The sequence below is a fragment of the Tympanuchus pallidicinctus genome, unplaced genomic scaffold (genome assembly GCF_026119805.1).
Source record: "Tympanuchus pallidicinctus isolate F22 unplaced genomic scaffold, pur_lepc_1.0 scaffold8, whole genome shotgun sequence".
Lineage (NCBI taxonomy): Eukaryota > Metazoa > Chordata > Aves > Galliformes > Phasianidae > Tympanuchus > Tympanuchus pallidicinctus.
This window is the reverse complement of record NW_026294802.1, coordinates 50,566,868-50,586,590: the sequence shown is the minus strand read 5'-3', so window position 1 is coordinate 50,586,590 and position 19,723 is coordinate 50,566,868. Positions and strand designations below refer to the sequence as shown.

General features: G+C 48.4%; 1 protein-coding gene across 2 annotated transcripts in view; it reads right to left on the bottom strand.

The window, feature by feature from the left end:
* COL27A1 (collagen type XXVII alpha 1 chain) overlaps nt 1–19,723 on the bottom strand; it is a 127,851-nt gene that overhangs the window by 5,606 nt on the left and 102,522 nt on the right. The window contains exons 39-53 of one of the 2 annotated variants that reach the window (XM_052668184.1): nt 15,403–15,456; nt 14,971–15,078; nt 13,670–13,723; nt 13,466–13,519; nt 8,944–9,000; nt 8,731–8,784; nt 8,019–8,072; nt 7,024–7,077; nt 5,465–5,518; nt 5,278–5,385; nt 4,802–4,909; nt 3,560–3,667; nt 1,772–1,825; nt 1,083–1,145; nt 614–667 (exon numbers count right to left, since the gene is read on the bottom strand). In XM_052668184.1, the coding sequence (XP_052524144.1) occupies nt 614–667; nt 1,083–1,145; nt 1,772–1,825; nt 3,560–3,667; nt 4,802–4,909; nt 5,278–5,385; nt 5,465–5,518; nt 7,024–7,077; nt 8,019–8,072; nt 8,731–8,784; nt 8,944–9,000; nt 13,466–13,519; nt 13,670–13,723; nt 14,971–15,078; nt 15,403–15,456 (1,038 nt within the window). The other variant, XM_052668185.1, reaches the window with a different exon arrangement.

Below are 19,723 nucleotides of genomic sequence, written 5' to 3'. Positions count from 1 at the left end.
GAAAGTACACAAGATGGCTGTTAGTGACTGCAAGCTGTGCTTCTGGATGCTGTGCTGCTCAGAAGCACCTTGCAAGGACCCAGCGGGACTGGGCTCATCTCCCTGGGTTTCCTCTCTGCCAACTCTGCCTCTTTGTGCTGAGCTCTACGTGACTTCATGCTCACATTGTTATGAAGTCCTGACCTGAACTGCAGTCTGTGGCATTTGGAGGCAGGCAGAGATTTTCAGCACTTCCCTGAATCCAACTGTGTCCAGTTTAGCACATTCATCAGATTATTTTTTTTATTCTTCCCCTGGGGGCTCCAATGCTGAGTTCTTTGGCAAATCCAGTGACTTGCTTAAAAAAACTGAAATCACAGTCTTGTCTTCCAGTCTGATGCCATCTATCTATCTCAAAACTTGCACTTCAATACAGATGTTCCTCACTTCTAAGCTAATAATCCCAACTACACATGCAGCTGGAACTTAACTAACCCTTAAGCTGCTCGTCTTACAGACCATTTTGTTCTTGGGAACAGAAGGACTTGGGATTTACTGATGCTGGCCTCAGGCATGCTGGATCTCAAACACTGCCATCTAAAATCTACAGGCAGAAGAAAAGGCAGACGCTCACCAGGCTTCCTGTGGGACCCAGAATGCCAAGCGGACCAATAATTCCTTCTTTTCCCTGGAAAAGACAAGCCGTGCATCAACCACCACTTGGGGATGGATGGACACTGCAACTCTTTGCTGCTTCTCAGCAGCACGATCACGGTGCTTTCTGTGGCTGAAATAAAACACAGGTCCACAGACACAAGCCCTCGCAGTGTGGTTGTCACAGCCCATGTGAGGCCTCAGAAATTCCAGAAACAGAAGGATTTTGGTGTAGCTGGAGTGCAGCAGTCCTTATAGAGGCAGAAGAGGCCCATGATCACACAGAAGGTGCAGATGTGCTCTGGCAGCACTATGGCCACAGAGTAATTGCAAGGCACCCCTCAAACCAGACTATTGTGCTCATTATGGGAATCTGCAGCCTTACAGATACACATGATGGAGGAAGCAAGAAAATCTCCCCAAACCAAACATATGGAAAAACCACTCACCATGAGGCCAGGTGGGCCACGTGGTCCCTGAATGCCTTTGAAACCGGGGTCTCCTGGTGGTCCCTGCAAGCAAAAATGAGGTGTCAGAGCCCATTAATAGATGTACCCCACGTTGATGCTCTGGCTTACAGCTCTAATATATGGGAATTGCAAGGTCCCATTCAAAACATTCTTTTCCCACTCCTGTTTTGCAAGCTCTTTACTTTCTCCAGAAAACAGCCCGGTTCCCTTTCCCCATCAAAATTGTATTTTGGTCAAATGAGCCCAAATTTCCAGTCAAGTCTCTCAACTGATGATTAATGTTGGAGAAATGAACTCGTGCCAGTGAGCGATGTGGCTTAGTGGGCATGGTGGTGATGGGTTGATGGTTGGTTATTTTTGTGGTCTTTTCCAAGGTTACTGATCCTATGATTCTATGATTGAAATATGTTCAGGTGGGGGGGGGTCTGTAGGACATCAATTTTCCATCTACAGCGTACCCACTTCAATGGAAATAGGTTTTATCAGAGCAATATGTAAATGCATACCTGAGGATTATCTGAAGATACATAAACTTCATAAAGTTGGAATCACAATTGGGTTTCAGTAGTTTCTGCAGAGCTACTGCCAAATAATTTTCAATAGGCATTGCAGTGTCTCCTCCCAGCAAAGAGACTGGGAAGCCAACTGGTCACCAGGTCCCCTCTTACCTTTGGCCCAAAGATGCCCGCAATCCCTGGGAATCCTGCCTCCCCAAAGTCTCCCTGGAAATAACAGCCAAGACAAACACAAGAACAAAGAACAGCAGTGAGTTCGTGCTGAACCGGTCACCGAAGACACGCCAAGATTTCAGCAGCTTCAGAGAGCGAGAAATCCATCAGTATTCCTCAGCAGGACTGATGAGAAAGAAGTATGAGAGAGCTCTGAGGAAGGCATTACACAAACACAGGGTGGAAGCAGCTCCAGAACATCTCACAGACCAAACCTTTCTGCCCCCAAGATGAGAGGCACACCTACAATATTTCTAGCACATGCTTGGCTAGCTTGGAGGGCTTGGAGCACAGTCAGCAGAAGCAGGATGAAGCTCTTCATCAGTCTTCTGAGATTGACCCTAAAGTCCATGCTCCAATCCCATTAAAATGAGCACTTATTTTATTTCCAATACCAACTGGACTGCCCTATGAAGGACAATTTCAAATGATGCTTATTGGTGCTGTCCAAAGGAGTGTGTGTTCCTACAACATCACCTCCCATTTAAAACCATGAAAACCATACAAATCCCAATTCTTTTCCTACACAACATTGCAGGATTTTGTTGTTGTTGTTGGTCCTTAAGAAAAACAAAATATTTGCAAGACCATCAAGCTTGGATTAGCATGCAGCCTGCAGCCTGAGAATAAAGGAAAAACACTGGTAGCACGTCCTTGCATAAACACCCTCATTTTACCACGTTTAAGATGCACGTCCTGTGAGATTTCTGGGTTTCTCAGCTATCAAAATGCAAAGTGATGCAACACTGAAAAAAATGGGACGGAAACATTGGCCAGATGATTCATTTACAGTCACAGGAACACCAGAGATGGAAAAGGCTCCTTTGGCCTCTCAGCTGGACTATGTGACCCATGCTGGATTGCACATTATGGGATGTTTTACAGCGTCTTGTTCAGCCCAGTTGTAAATGACTCAAGTGATGGGGTTTCCACTGCCTCTATTACAGGGCTATTCCAGAGTTAATCTACAGCCCTTACTGTTAGGAAGCTTTTTCCTGCCATGACAATGAGAAGCTGCTTGGCAAGAAAGGGCTTAGTTGGACTTGGTGGAGTGTTAGAAACTTTCCAAGCACACAACGTGGTTTAACTGCCCATTTATGCATCCTGGAAAGGAAACAGGCTACTAAGAGAAGGACTACAGTCTTTCCTGTGTTACAAGAACCAACAAGCCTTCTTTCTGGAGGAATTCAGAGCAGAAGTAAGTGAGAAGTCAGAAAGGTTTTTAGAGCAATCTAAATGCCAGAGAGTCACCTTTTTTTGAGGGGACCTGGTCAATACTGATGCAGCAAAGCAGGCAACAGTAAAACTGGGCAAGGGAACTTGCCATGTGCAGGAACACGAGGCAAAACAATGGTGTTGGTGGTTACCTCTCCGTGGCTGGAATTCTGCTGCCAAACGCTGGGCAATCCCACCAGCACAGTGAAAAACCACAAAGAGTTTGGAGCCTGCCCTGGAAGTGGGTATGCTCCTCCCCCAGCATGCTCTGAACCCACAGCTCCTCCACCCTCAAACCTTCGTGGTGATGCCTACAACTCCTGGGTGTCCCTATGGAGCTGCAGCCCCTTTTGCACCTTTGGCATGGTTTGCAATGGATGGGCCGTTTCCCACTGTAGGACCACCAGCACACGTGGTGGCCATATCATAACAACAGGCATGAGGGTGCTGGGAGCAGTCACAGTGCTTTGGGGAATGCAGGCTGCTTAGGGGTCCCTGCCAGGTGCTACTCACAGGCTGGCCTTTGGCTCCTGGATCGCCAGGGCTCCCTGGGAGGCCCATTCCTCCCACTGATCCTCGCTTCCCTGTTTGGCCGGTCTGTCCAGGCAATCCTCTTTCACCCTAAAAATAACAGAATTCAAGTAATTCCAAAGGACGGGAGCTAAATATAACAACGTTCAGCTGAAATAGCCATAGATGGAAAGCTGGGAAAAAGTGGCGCATCGGGATGAGGAATGTGGCTCCATTATGAGATGCCTCAGGTCTGCAGGGGCAGATGGGTGCAGGATGGTGGCATGGCAGCAAAGGTAGTGGGTGCCCGGGATGGTTGAGCAGGAGGACAAGGGGCAACCGATCTCCCAAGAGGGTGAGTGCGGCATAATTCCACAAGGACCTCTCTGGTCACTTCTGGAAGCAGCTTGTTATTCTACAGAAGGCAGCTGGAGGGCAGCAAGGGACAGTTTTAAGAGTGATGTGCTATAGGAGGCATAGTTTAAATCAGTCCTGATAGCCTCTCCAAACCCCGCTGGAGTTTTCCTAATTGCAGCCTCTTTTTACAAATGGCTGAATTGCTGTTGGAATGGTTAGACCCTGCGGCCCACCTGGACCACTGCAGGGACCAGTAAGAAACCCCACTGTCGTTAAAGCAGCTTTTCCCTGCTTCCACCTAAGGCAGTGCCCGAGTCATACTGGTTCCAGCAATCCCAGCATGATAAATACATGACAGAAACAAGCTGCACAATTTTCCTGCACCATCCAGGCTTTGCAAGGCAGCAGCTGAAGGGCATCCACGCTTCAGTGCTCATTGTGGGTCTCCTACAGGCAGGCTGCAGCAGATCCCTTGCAGCTTCTCTAAGGTCACATTTCTTTATCCAGGTTACTAATGAAAGGAGTTACAGCGTTCACAATGTGGGGACAGATATTTGTACGTTCCTGAGCTGGGAGAACTTTGACAAAGACAGAAAGCTGAGATATTCAGCTGATATGGATGGATGGGTGGATGGGTGGATGGGTGGATGGATGGATGGATGGATGGATGGATGGATGGGTGGATGGATGGATGGATGGATGGATGGATGGATGGATGGATGGATGGATGGATGGATGGATAGAAAGAGAATCAACTGCTGAGCCTCCAGCTAAGTGAAAGATGGCAGCAGGAACTCAGGCTTTGTTGGACCTTGGTGAATTCAAGCTCTAGATGCACCAGGCTCACAGACTGCATTGCTCACAGCAGTATCTTGAGTTGAAACTCACCTTGAACCCTGGTGGTCCCTGTGCCCCAGGCAGTCCTGGCACGCCGGGGTTCCCTCTTTTGCCGGCCATCCCTGTTACTCCTTCTTCCCCATCATCTCCCTGCTCTCCCTAGAAAAAAAAACACAGGAGAGGTTATGAAACAAAGCGCTCTCTCCAGCTCTGCACATCTTCTACGGGCATGGAGGAGTGGTATGAATCTGCCCTCAGCCAGCAAGCATGCATCCGGGCGTGGGAGGACTTGCAGATACGTGCATGCAAGAAGCTGTTTGTCAGACTGGATGCATTGGTTTGTTTACGGACTTCACCAGGCAAAGGTAAAGTGAGACACAATGAGCAACATATGATCCTCTCTGGGTATCTGGAAACTGGGATATTTGTAGCTGGACTACATCCATTTCTCCTACGTTACCTTTTGGTTTTCCAGCTCTTAAGTTGCACTTGCTATTAATGCTATGAGGTTACAGCTGCAAACTCACCAGCACCCCAGGCACGCCATCCTTCCCAGGCACTCCATCCACTCCAGGAGCACCCTCTTGGCCCTGCCTTCCCACCACTCCTCGAGGACCAGGTAGCCCAAGGATGCCCTAAAATCACAAATATGTCAGTGACGGGGCTCCTAGACAGCATTTTTGGGGCAAAAGATGGATTTTTTTTTTAACCTACCGGTGAGCCTCTGCTCCCTGCACTGCCTCGTGCTCCTTGCTTTCCTTTTTGACCCTGCAAAGAAAGAAATACATCTAAAATTGCAGCAGTTCCAGCACAAGTCCACTTGGGCGCCTGACTTCAGGGTGTGATTTTGGATAATGGTTGGAAAGAGTTTTATAAAAAGGAGATTCATAAAGTCAGTTGCTCCAGCACTGGAGAATGAACTGCTATTTGGTTTTATTACAAGTGATTCTTCGTATGTCTCGAGAGTTCTAGGGCAGGAATGAATAGCTAGAAGGCAAGGACCTACATTTTTCCTAATACAGAGCAGATGAGGACAAATAAAGCAGGATGAACTCGAGGGAGGACTCAATGCACTGGCAAACATTAGAACAAGATGCTCGAAACCTGCATCCTCTGTCAGTTCATTGAAGCACAGCACAGACCCACGGCACTGGCAAGTCTTCTGCAGGCACTCAGTGAGAGCATTTCTTTCCTAAGTAGCTCCCTCTTATTTTGGAGAGTTGATGGAAATGAAAGGGGTATCTTGTGTCTGAAATTTGCAATGCTGCTTTGTGAAGAAAGACATAAAAGAAATACTCCTGAGGGTTATTAGCTGTAGAATGGATTAATTTCTGTGGAATGAATGGAAAACTCAGCCTCATCACCTTCACTAGGACTCTCTTAGTCAGGTCATGCATTAAAGCACTTTCAAACTGAAGCACTGCTTTTCCTGTGCACTGTTTCTCCATCTGCAGAGGACCAGGCAGGACAGCTACATGAAATTAATACTCCTGGGGGTGCTTCCTCTGCTATCCATTACTCCCAAAGGTAGTTCCAGGTCATCCAGCACTAGGTAGAGTTCATTCATCTCATCAGCTGGTACACTCCTTGCCAGGAACACCTACTGCAGACCATCTTCTGCCATTATCCCAGTAGGGTCGGATTAAAAATCCTGACATCTGCCATCAGGGAACAGGAATTTCCTGAATATTGAGTACTGAATACTTACATTTTAGCAAATAAAGGCCCTATCTGTGAGAATAATTAGCATGCTGTCATTACAACCAGATGTGGAAGTCAGAGTAGGTACCACACTGAACCTCAAAGGAGCTGTGTGTGCTGTGTTTTCTTGCTCAGTAAAGGCAAGAAGTTAGAAGGTCTCTTCCAGGAAAGAGAAGAACCATATGGAAAGTTTCAAGCCAGAAAAGTTTATGGTTCAAGCGAAGGAACTTGCCTGGCTCAGATCTCCTTAGGGGCAGACCAGCTATCTGTGGCTGTAGCAGCACATGCAGGGTTATGGGAAAGAGACACAGTGATGGCCATGGCCAAAGATGTGCCCCAGATTCACCTTCCATTTGGAGCTGCTATTGTCTTGGTTCACTCCAGCTCCATGAAGCCAACCAGCCATTGGGGTTGGACACTTAAACACATGTTTGCAGCCCTCCCACTAGGGCTTCCCACAGTCTTTCAAGGTATAGACCTTTGGCCAAATCACACACAAAACATTCGAGTTCTCTTCATCAGACATCTTCTTCAAACTTAGGATGCTACAAATCCACCCTGCTGAAACCTACCACATCACCTTTGGATCCCTTTGCTCCTGGCTGGCCTGGTGGTCCAGGATTCCCCTACAAAACACAAGCATGAAAAATCTGCTTGAAATTCTCATCTGGCAATATCTTGCACGAAGTAGAAAGAACAGCATTTTTTTGTGCCCTAACAACACTGACCGTATGGAAACAATTCACGGGAACAGCCTGTGCTCAGACAGGCCTCCTGGGGGAAAGAGAGCAAGGAATTGTCTCCAGAGAGCATTTAACAGGGTATCAACTGGAGAAGAAGCAGCGCTACCCCCTCACTTGGGTGGTGCTCATGTTTGGGGAACCGGTTTGCTAAATTCCAGACCGTGCCTGGAAAACCATGCTGAGAAGTGAGGAGGAAGGAGCCTGGTTTGGGAAAGGCCCTGCAAAAGCTACGTGCAGAACGAGTGCTCCATACGGTGAGCACATCCCCATACTGGTGCTACCTCTCTTCTGCATGCTGCAGCCCTTTCCTTGGTTTGGCCTGGATGTCAGACATCAGGGAGCAACCCTGATGGAGAAGTGAAGCAATTCACCATCGCACATCCCTCCATCCCCCATCCCCCATGCTTTCATCCCTTCTTCTGGCCTTCTGGATTTTTGTGTGCTGAGAGGAAATGCCATGCAGGCTGAATGAAATGGCCCCACACTGGAGCAGCTCTCCTCAAATGCACCATTTCCAAGTGGACCCTTCCAGCATCACGGCCATCTTGCACTGCTCATCTCCTAAGCTTTCAAATCCCTCCTGGCCTGTTCAGAAATACTGTTCCAGGGGTAGGCTATTGGGGGCGCCTCCTGTTCTATCACCTATTTTTTGGTCTCAACACATGGCTCAAATTGTCCATTTCAGAGGCGTGGGTTATGGAAATGCACACACTGCATGTCACAGCTCAGCACACATCCCCTACTACAGCCCTTCCTACCCTCCTGCATCTGTTTTTCACATGCATGTGACACTGTGTAGCTTACAATAAAGCAGCATTTCTTACAGGTAAGCCTTGCTGTCCAGGTTTTCCTCTTTCTCCATCAAGCCCTTCTTGGCCCTTAAATAAAACAAGAGAGGGAACATTTGTTTGTCCTTAGATATCTTTGTGGCAATGATGAACAAACACAGCATGCAGAGCAGGGCAGGGGAAGGTAAATATATCTGCATTCTGCTAATGCACAAATGTTGAAGCTCATGGGTAATGTACGTGCTGCTGTGGATGCACACTGGAAAGAAGTAGCTCAGAGGAACTGCTTGTCACTGTGTAAGCAGGAAGGAGTATCCTCTAATACACACAGCATCAGTTTAAGCTAACAGTTGTAGGCTGCTGTCCTACAAAATACAGCAGCAACAGTGCTACTCTGCTGGGTTCTGGAATGGGTTGCTCTGATCAATTACAGCAACTGGATTTTGGATGGAGGTGAGAAAACCCATAGAGCCTTTTCAGATCAACCCCAGTTACGTCCCACATAAAGGGAATCCTCACAGCTCTGCTTTTGAGAGAAATCCTGTTAAGGTTTTGGAAGCTTCAAAATATCTAAATTAACAGAGATCTTCCTGTGAAACAATCTGCAGCCATTGGCACATCAAGTCTTGAGTTTTGTCTGGCATTACATGACCTGTCTCACACACACCTTCTCCAGGGTATCTCCTTGATAACCACAAACCTTCCCAAGACAATCATTTCTGAATCACATACTGGGAATACGACTCACAGGATAACCAGGGTCTCCGGGCTCCCCTCGATCTCCTCTGTCACCAACAGGACCCTGCAGCAACACAACAAAGGCGTAAGTTAGATGTTAAAAGTCCTGTTATCCGCAGAATCTCGATGCCTTTTGTATGTTGCATAAGTAAAGAAGCAAGTCAGCTCATCCCCTGGCAAAATCCAGGCCAGTGTTGATTAGGGAAGGGATTTAATATCTTACTCTGTCTCCGGGTGGTCCCTGCGGGCCTTCCACCTTCCCGTCATCACCTTGTTCTCCCTGCGAGTGAAAACGCCGTCATTAACAGGCTGCAGCTGATATGGCAGATGCTTCTGTCTAGACCCGATCCAGTTTTCTCATCTCATGGGCCTCCTCACTCAAAGTCTGTGTCGATTTCACCAACTTTTCATCCACACAATGTCAAAATTATCACTATTATTTTGTTTCACGTCCTCTAGCATGCTGACTGTTCATATTTCTTCCCTAATTTCTTTGCTGGTGGTTTCTGCCCAGTCTAACCATTCTCCCCAAGGAACAAGGTACACAGAGTTATTCTCAACAACTCCTAAAGTGAAGCAAGAAGCACGTAATTAGGAAAACATGGGAAACACTTCTGCCTCTGAATTTTATCACCAGCAGTCAAACCAAACTCTTTAATAAGCACTTCTCCGCTCTCACTGAGTGCAGCCATGGCTGCCATGGGAACAGCAGTGGTCTGGTTGGGCTCCTGCCTTCTGTGACCCCACCGTGGGCTTCTCTGATCTTCTCTCACCTTCGCCCAGGTGAGAGGGTCGGTCCCTTACACACTAATTGCATGAGCATCTCTGCTCATTGATGGCACGGCTCCCAGCAGGAGCCCAGAGCTCATGGTTTGGGCTGGCAGATAACTGAGCTCTCCCTAAAATATCCACAGAGAGATCCCTCAAGGGTCTCCACACAGAGGCTGCATTTTAAAATTCAGTTGTGTAAGTCACTTGGGGTCACGGTGTTCTGTTTGCTCTGGAGTTTAGCTCAGACATGGCTGTTTCTTTGCTTCCCATAGAAGATAGCTATATTCCAGCTCCTCTGGTTTTTGGCTGCTCCCTATCGCTGTGTCTCTGGCACTCTGGCTCTTCGGGACGAAAGTGTCTCGCAGCTCCTTTGATGTGCAGCTCCTGGAGAGAGGAGGGCTGGGGGATTCTGGCACCGTGGAGCTGCCGTGTTTGCTCTGCACGGGGCTCCTGGCATCTTCAAAGCCCAAGTCGGCATGGCTATGCAGAGCCATGTTTCCTTCAGGCTCCTGCAATCCTCAGCAGCTGGATCACCCTTTCTGGTGTATTTATGACTGCCTTTGAGTTTCTCTCCACTGCTCTCCTCTTCTGCTGGTGTTGGAGCTGCTGATGGTAAGGATACCTGTGAAGTTTCTCAGTGGGAATTTCTCTGGGAGGTGCTTGGGTGCTTTGCTTATACGTGAAGTTTGGCAGTAACACAACTGGAGCAGTAAATAACCAGCAAGGAGAAAGATCTTTCATGGTGATGCCAAGGCTCATTTTCTTTAGGAACTGGGCACACTCTTTGGAACCAGAGCAGTACCACTCCTGAGAGATGCCGAGCCACCCTGACTTCTCATGGGGCTGAGCACCAGGCCTGAACTTTGCAGCTTGATAGAATGAGACTCGAGATTTGGCAATCTCTTGCAGTTAACCCCAACAGGCAGGAAAGAGCTCAGTACATCTCTCTTTGTTACGTGCTTGATGACAGTGGCATATTCTTCCTTTGCTGCTTCCAAATTTGTTGGATGAGCACTGCCAGTAACTGCCAGGTGGTGGTTATGCACGGCCATAACAGATCACAAGATGGGTGGTGAACCCCAGTCTTCTTGGAGGTATGTTGGTAAATGAAATATGTGGGAAGAAACTGTGCCAGAATGGCTTGAAAATATACTGCTGAGCAATATGGATGGAGAGATTTGGGGGCAGAATAGAGGAAAAGCAAAGCAATGATTAAAGATTTCTGCCAACGGTTTCCAGTGCTAAAGAACTTGCTGGGTGAAGTTGGCAGCAGAAGTCCTGGCAACTGGTTCACTTTCAAGCCACTACCAAAGGAGTGCAGGAGAGAGGGGAAACAAGGACACCATTTCTCAGGTCTCAGAAAAGAAACCAAACCAATCCCAGCAGACATGTCATGGTACAGCAGTCTCGGCACCAGCAGGATGTGAACACCTTGCCATGCAGAGCCGAGGTGGCTGTGATGAACTCAAGGAAGGCTCACAATTCTGCACAGTGCCAAAACTCACAGACTCTCTCTCCAAAATCCGAGTGGCAGTTCTGTGTCTCCTTGAGTCTAATTGCCACTCTGTGCTTTGTCTTCAGAGAAAATCCTGGGGCAGTGGTCAGCTCTAGGGCTGCGAGACAGAGCTCCTCCACGACTTCCTGATGCCTCAGCTGCTCGAGAGGGAGATGAAAGGTCTGCACTAATTCTTTGGAAAGTTGCAGTGAAAAAAAGTTAGAGTAAAGGGCAGCAAAGTAAACATGTTGGGATACAAATGGAAAATGCATGGAGAAGAAGGGAAGGCTTGTTATTGTTGGCTCTCGTCCCAAAGTGAGATACGCCAGTTTGTAATTTTTAAAAGGATCCCATCTGGACTGCTTTAAGCAGCTGCCAAGTGCAGGCGTCTGCTCAGAGCAAGGCCTCTTTGAGGAGCTGTAAATGTACTAAATGTGGCCTGGTAGCTGGTCGGGATGGCACAATGCAGCTGCATTTGCAACAGTGCCATTCTCCACCCCATTTGCTGCTCTGGAAAAGAGAAGACCTTCCCCACCATTACGTATTCTCCTTCTTCACAAAAGCTACACTTAAAGCACAGTTTGAAGCTCACAGAGCGGCCACAGTCCTATTTCCATTTCTGCTCCTGTTCTCAGATTCAGGCTTCCATTTTAACGTTCAGATGCTTGTGTGAGGTCAGAGATGTCCGAAGGGAAGAAATCTGTCCTTGGGCTGGGATCAGCCTTAGGAGATAAGAAAGAAGGATGGCTAAGAAAACTTCTGGGTGCAAGTTTTGTGGAGCAGTTGGGTGGTGCAGCAGGTGTTGCTGGAGGCTGAGCAGGTGGCACCGGGCTCTTCTGGTTTGGCTGCAGCTGGCAGCCTGCAGCCCTACCATCCTGCAGGGCCAGGGGGAGATTTGGCTATCAATGGCCACAAACAGCTCTGACTGCTCTCAGCAGGATGCTCTGGAGTCTTTGCCAGGCTTCAGATTGGAAACTGACAATTAGAGTTTGTTTACTCATTCTTGGATAAGCTGTTACATGCTGCTGCTGAGCTCTGACAATAAAAGATCCACAATGATGATAATAACACAAGTCTCATGTTTGGGACGATGGCTTTCAAGAAGATGGCACATTTAAAAATGTGCAGAGATCAAGAAAAGAAAAGCAGTAGTCAAAATTTAAGCAACAGACACATTTCTGCACATCTCTTCCTGCTCTAAAGCCAATGGTGACTGTGCTTTTGGTAGTCACAGCTCTCAACTTTTGCAGGATGCTCAAGTGTCAGCAGTGGGGCTGTGAGAAGCCTCTGGCCAGGCTGTCAGCTGGACAACTGCTTGGCTGTGAGCCCTTGCATCACTGTGCTCGGCTCCCATTAGTGTACATGGGCACACTGCTGCAGGAGGCAGCAGTGCTACTGGGGAGGGCAGCATGAGAGGAGCTGGGGGTAGAAATCCAGCAAGGCAGTGATAGAGACGCGGATGAAGCAGCAGGAAACGAGAGAAAAAGCAGCATGTGCTTGTGCCTTAAGCAACATTGCCGAGGCAGGGGATGTGTGATAGTGGAGCACAACAGCTCGCCCTGCCACATCGCCCCCTGGCCACCAGCACGAGGAGTCTGAAGGCAGAGCAGTGCGACACCCTGAAGGCAGGGTGTCCTGACACAGACACGATGCACGCGGAGCCCCAGCCGAGACGCGCCCTCGGGATCTCTGAGCCTCACTGTCTCCTTTTGCAAGCAGCAAAGCTGCTGTTTGCGCACGTCCATCTGCAACCACCCGCAAAAACTCTCAGCTGCAGTGCTGGGGAGGTGGAAAATGAGCAAAATGAATTCACACATCTTTCCGTTTCCCTGGGACCCCGGCACTGACCGTTCCCAACCTCCACCACCTCCCTGCCCCTAATGGGGGAAGGAGCATCGCTGCTGCTACCGCGGCACGTGAGGGGCTCCAGCAGCACCGCGCGGCCAGCTGGGTCGGTTGGCCTGGGAGCATCCAGCCCTGCCGACAGGAAACCATTACAGCGTGAGTCACTGCTCCAGCCTGAACTGGTTACGGCCGCGCTGACACAGCAAAAGGGGAAAAACGCAAGGGGAAAGCCGGTGTGCAGAGAGAGCTCTGAGTCAGCCCAGCGCCCCCCGGCGAGCCCCTCGCTGCAGCTGGGCTGAGTCACAGCAGCGAGGAGGAACGCGGGGCAAAGGCGATGGGGACCAGCTCTGCTTTGAGAACCTCCCCGGCTGGCTGTAGCGCCGATGGCAGCAACTCAAGCACACACGAACTTGGAGATGTGGGAAATCTAGTGCTGAAGATGGCTGGGGCGAGACCCTCTTTCTAGTCCAACACTGGCGCATGTTTTTTTGCTGCAGGATAGAACCATTTCTACCCTTGCCCGGGCTGTGCAAGCCTCCAGGGGCCAAGCTTTGGTGCTGATGCTGTAATGGTGATGCTGCAGAGCTGAGCAGTGCTGGTTTGCATGCGCTGCAGAGCTGCTTTGCTGCCTTACCTTCTCACCCTTCGGCCCCGGTGGTCCAATTGGCCCTGGTGGTCCTGCGTGTCCCTGCAGAGAGCAGACAGTGCGTGAGGAGACAGGAAGGAGCAGTCTGAGCCAAAGTCCTGCTTGGATTTCTGACATAGCCACATGCTGGAGTGGTATATTTGTTACAGCTAAGAACTGTTAGGAGATGGAGGATGAAAATGAAGCTCTCACCTGGTAACCTTTCAAGCCAGGCTCCCCCTGAGCACCCATCCTTCCTGGAGCACCCTGCAGAAGCAAGCAAAGGAAGAACCATGAGAGCAGCCTGCAGGCGTAACCCACAGGCGTGGGATGCACTGGGTATGAATTCTTCATCTGCCCTTTTGGACATCTTTATATTCAGATTAGCATTGTGCTAGGGAGTCCACCAGTAAAACCAATCCCATGCGTGACCTAATCCTGAACTGCAGGGAGGAAACCCTTCGGTGTGGGTTCTGAGGGCAGGAAGGGAGTTTTCTGCGTTGCGATGAGGGCGTTGCAAAAGCTCTTTGTTGCATCTCTATCAGTCTGCACAAAAAGGTTTAAGCCAGATCATCAGATTAAAATGGATTGCAAACTTTCCAGATAAACCCATTTAGTGTGGAAGAAAACCCTTTCCTCAAGACAGGCTGCAGAGACGTGCTCAGTCCAACGCACTGCTGCTCAGACACTGCTCGACTTGCTGTGAAATAATCCATGGAGATGTTGCCAATGAGTAGAGAAGACATACGGGGTGGACATAATTTCTGATGCAGGACAACACTATCAGCAGAACCCTTATTCCATCATTCATTTGCTACTGTTCTGAAACATCACCACCATTCCTAGTTCATAAGTAACTTCTGATTTACACTGAGTTCAACCAAACAAAGTGCAAAAAGTTTCCTTACCAGCCTGCAATACATGAGGAGGTTCTTGTTACTTACTGCTGCATAATGAATTCATTTGTCTCACATAAATTAACTTTCTTCCCTCCCTGTCATACTACTGTTGCTGAAAACCTCACCTTCAGGCCCCAACTCAAACTCTTTCCCATGCTATATTTCCTCTTGTTGCAATTATTTTAGATAAGTAGATCAAGAGTGGGTGTAGAAACAGGGCAGAAATCCAAGGCAGAGTTCCTTCTATCAACACAGTTTGACTTAAAAGTGCACTGACTGTGCAGTCTCAAAGGGAAAGATCCTAGCAAAAATAGCTGTCAGACCACTCCATTTACAAGCAAAAATCCCCAATATTTCATCCTGTCTGGGGAATTGTACAGAACCACCACAATGCAGTGTGAGCTGGGGTCACGGGGCATCACTGCCACCATCATGGAGCCTCTCCTCTGCTGCTCAGTGCAAGTGTTATGCTCTTTTGGTCTATTTAACATCTGCCATCATTTCACTCCCTCTGATCTGAAGGCCCTGTTGGGCTCTCTGCTCTCTAGGCCCATGCCCAGCACAGCTAACCACACTTCTGGTCTTGTGTTCAACCATTTGCAGAGCTCTTCTCACCATAGGTCCCAGGGTACCTCGGGATCCTTTAGGGCCTTGGTTCCCCTTCGGCCCCTCCTTCCCTGGAGGTCCTGTCTCGCCAAGCTGCCCCTGGTAGCCCTTGCTGCCCTGCAGAATAAAAGCACAGAGGTTAACACAGGACAACACAGCTTCTACAGACAACTACAAGGCACCAGTTTGAGGGTGGTGAGATGCTGGCGCATCCAGAGGAGTTATGGATGCCCCATCCTTCGAGGTGCTCATGGCCGGGCTGGATGGGCCATGGCAACCTGACCTGGTGGAGGTTGGTGTTCTGTTCATTGCAGGGGGCTTGGAACTAAATGATCCTTAAAGTCGCTTCCAACTCACACCATTATATGATTCTATGATCAATGATGAGCAAAGAAAATGAGATCCAGAGGAGGAACTGTTATCAGTGGCAGATGTTCTTACCTTCTGGCCAGGCTTGCCCTTTTCCCCCTGTTTTCCTGGTTTCCCTTCTGGTCCCTAGGGAGTACAAAAAAAAAAAAAAAAAAAAAAGCTATTGGAATGAGAAAGCAAATAAATCCAATCCCAACCAGCACGCCGTTCACTTTGCTGGTGCACGCAACCCTAACAGCATCCTCACCCATCCTGTTCTACTCCCAGGGGAGCCAACAGGGTGGGTAGGCAGCAATGCAGGCAAGGACACAGTTCCCAGGTACTACAGCATGGCCAAGTTCATCTTTGAGTTGCTCCACCACATGGATGAACAGGAAACCTCATGGCTTAGAGGAGGAAAGATCTCTGTGCCCAGTGACTACAGAACATTGCTGAAAGGAGATGTTTTTCATCTGCTCATATCAAGGACCTGCAGGTGATGGAAAGCCATCACGTCTGTCCTTGAGGATGCAAAAGGGGAATTTCAGTAGTGTTCAAAACATGGGAGCCACGTTTCCTCTGACCCCTACACAACTCTTCCTCTGGCCCATGAGCACTGCTCACCACCAACTAATGCACTGAATTGGATGTCAGTACTCTGATATGGCTCTAGAATAATGGCAATGCAAATACTGCTTCAGCAGCAATTCTTTATCTTCTGTCTGCAAAAACAGACAGTTGTTTCATTGTCTATCTAGCTGTCATACACAACTTTTTGATTACAATGCAAAAGCTCTCCTTTTATGCTATTATTATTGCAATAAACAGCACACAGAAATCACAACATCCTGATCTCAGCTAGAAATAGGTTGGGATGGGAAACTTCAGGTAGGAGCCACAGTGCTGAGAGAGATGCCGGCCTGCTTTGTGCACCTACATGGGTGCCTCCTTGCAGCAGACCCTGCCAGCCATCCTTGCAGATGACATGAGCTGCAGCAAGCACAAAGTTCAGCACACTCTCCTGAGGGAGCCCAGGGAATTTATTTTTTCAATGTTTGGCCCCGCTGGCTGCAATGCAGACAACACATTTTGGATCTGGCTGAATCAAGCAAAAGCACCACTGAAGAAAATAACTCATAATTTTTGGCAATCGTGACGAACATTTCAACAGCATCTACACACCAGTGCAGCATCTCTCCCTCCGCAGGGTCGGGTAAGAAGGTGTAGTGCCCACCTCTGCTGATGTTGCAGAGAGCTACTGGTCTCTCAGGTGAACAAATGCAACTTATAAATGCGACCATGCCTGAGGGGTTCTGCTCCGATCTGAAACATGGGCTTCCTAAGTGCCTGCTCTTAACACAAAGGAGCAATTCAGGCTTCTAATAGCCCTGAAGAATCGTATCACTCCTTCACCTCCCCAGAGGGAATAGCTCCACTTTCGGTAAGTCAAACACCTCAAGTGCACACCTTGCCAGCACCTCCAGAGCTTCACAAAGGATGGGTCCCTGTGAGGACTCCACAGGTCCTGTTCTTCTCTTCCATTTTGCTTGAGGCTTTGTTTGCTATTTTCGTGCCGCCCTTTTCCAAGAGGACACTTTTGCAGTTAGTTTCCCACAGGCGATGAAGTGAGGGTCATCCAGAAGTGAGGGTCACCCACGTGCTGTACGCTGATGAGCACAAAGCATCCTCACCAATGGCAGCATCCAACTGGGCCACCCCTAGCTCATTGTGCAGCCAACCCAACATGGGACGAGGAACCAGACACCCAACTGTGCCATGAATACATCACTGGATATATCAGATAGCTATTGGATATTATATATTTTGGGTATATATATGTCATTGCACAGCTGACCTTCTCTGCACCAATACTGAGATGCTTATTGGCCTGAAGATTTGGAGACTGAGTAGCAGTATCACTCACAAAACAAGCCGTGAAGAATAATGATGCAACTGAGATTTCTAATTAGTTGCATCATATTTTTTCTTCATGGAATGGGCAGTAAGATTTTTTGGAATTACAGGCAATGGATATTTCTTGTGAACTGGAGAAAGCCCATTTTAAGCTAAATCTGTTCCTGGCCCTGGTGATAGTTGAGTTGCCAATCTTCTCCAGCAGAATAATCCTGCACACTGAGATGTGCTCTTGAAGCGCTGTGCTGCAAAGGCCCTTGAATCAAAGACTTCCACGTTACTTGTACTTGCCTCCCCAGGATCAGGCTGTGTTACACTTTGAACAAATGCAGGCAGCAGTGCATGGATTGGATGAACCCCTTATAAACGTGCAGGGCAGATGGGCCCTTTGTTCCTGCAGGAGGTCACAGGGATCCCACAGCTGAATTGAAGGGGTTGTTTGTACAGCCTGGTTCCCACTCCTGATGCATCTCCCATAGAAGCCATGACTGAAATTCGCTTCTGCCCTGCACCCAGAATGTCTTTGCTTTCCGGGAAGGCAGGTTTGGACCTTCACTCTTCCTCCTAAGAGACATTTCCAAATTGCTCCTAAAATCTGCATTCAACTTCAGGCTTGAATCTTGAAGTGCAGATATAGGACTTGAGTCACATGGGAGAAGGGAAAAGCAAAACGAATCCCATCTTCAACAGCCCAAGTCCTGTCCACAGCATTAAACTCATCCACAGGAGACTGTGCTGTGTTCAGACAGGGTCTTGCTGTCCCTAGTTGTTCCAGACCACCTTTCCATGTTGGTGAGGTTTCAGCACAGGTATGGGCTCTGATAAACTGCCTGGTGCTGCAGTGACCTCACTGAGCAGGGATGTTCACCATCTCCAGAATGTTCTCCTGACTCCTCCAGCTGGGATGTGCTCCTTCTTCATGGCTGGGAATGAAATCTTGGCAGCACCTCTGCCTCTGGTCAGCGATAGCTGTGAGCCCAGCTGTCACTTGTGGTCAACCAGAAATCATCCCGTGAGGCTCTCCCACCGAGCCAGCTCTTGTTGAAAGCTTTGCTGGTAAGAATAAATGGGTTCAACCACACTGGCAAAACTGGCAGCAGAGACGTGGCTTGGATCCTGCACTCTCAGCCACCTCCTCAAATGGAGCAAGCTCCATCAGCTAGGGATATTTCCATGCTCGACCAGCACTGCTTTCTAGGACTTTGGGGCCAGAGGAGCTCTGCTGGTGAGTGGGAAGCCTACCATATGGCTGATATTCCTGGATGTGCTTTCTCCAGCTGCACAGGAATTTAGCCCAGATGAATGTAGAGACAGCTCAACATTTGCCAGGGGTTCCCAGAGATGTGGTATCTTTCCTTGTGTCGTTCCTGATGCTGTGGATGTTTGCTGCAATCCCAGATATGTCTTGGTTTGCGCAGTTCCAAGAAATCACTGCACTGACACATGGCAGGGACACACAGGCCATGGCCAGCCCAAAAACCATTTGGTCGCCTTCAAAAAAGGTCAGATTTCCCTTTTTCCCATTCTTCTGACTCATTTATCCAGGAATGGAAAAACTGGGGCCAGAAGAAGGGAAAAAAACCCAACACTGATAAATCAAATTCCGTAGGACGGAATTTGTTCTGAATGCATTCTGTGATTCGTGCAGGGTCTCCATAGCCCCTCAGGGATCTGGCACCTTTTGGTGCCTATTTCACTGCAACGTGAAGTTTCCAGGCTTCCCACTGTCCTGAGCAATGAGGGTCGGAAGATGGAGAGGAGTTTATACATCAGAGTGATTCATTCCAGGTTTTTTTTGCTAGATTCAGATCAGCTGGGTTAGCGTGCCAAGGCACTAAACACTTGATGCTTTTATTTTTGAGGTTTGTAGACATTTTGTTGTATGAAAAAGCAAATCTTCCTTCCAGGCTTCTTCCGTGAGCAAGATTACTTCTAAATGGTGATTTTGTGTACTGCGCTCCTCATTAGAGAAGCATGTTAGTTCCATCTGAAGATAATGGTATTAGTGACGAGGAACAGCAGAAAGCAGCAGTTGTAACAAATTCACATGCCTTAAGGTATGCTAAAATATCCCAGGGAAGCAAAATTCCATTGCCAGCTTCAATAAGGACCCAATTCTTTAAGATCTTGCAGTACAGCATTAGACGATCGCCTGTGGCAGAAGCCGAATGATTTATTTTTCAATGCAAATTGATGAGTTTTTGAGGACAAAAAAAAGGCTCTGGGCTGCTGATGGCCTTGGCAGCAATATCGGCTCTCTCGCACAGCACAGTGTTAATGCGAGCGAACAGATGCGCAGCCCAGCTTTAAATTCTCAAGGCATCAACAGTTGAAATCTATGTTACAACAACAGCACAGGGAAAAACAAAAAAAGGAAGTTGAATGAACTGCAGAGAGATATGCCCCAAGCAGAGCCAAGCAGGGCTCTGCTGCAGACCCAACTTCCCCTACGCTTTGCGATGCTCTGCACATACGCAGGGATGTCAGGAAGTGAATCTCA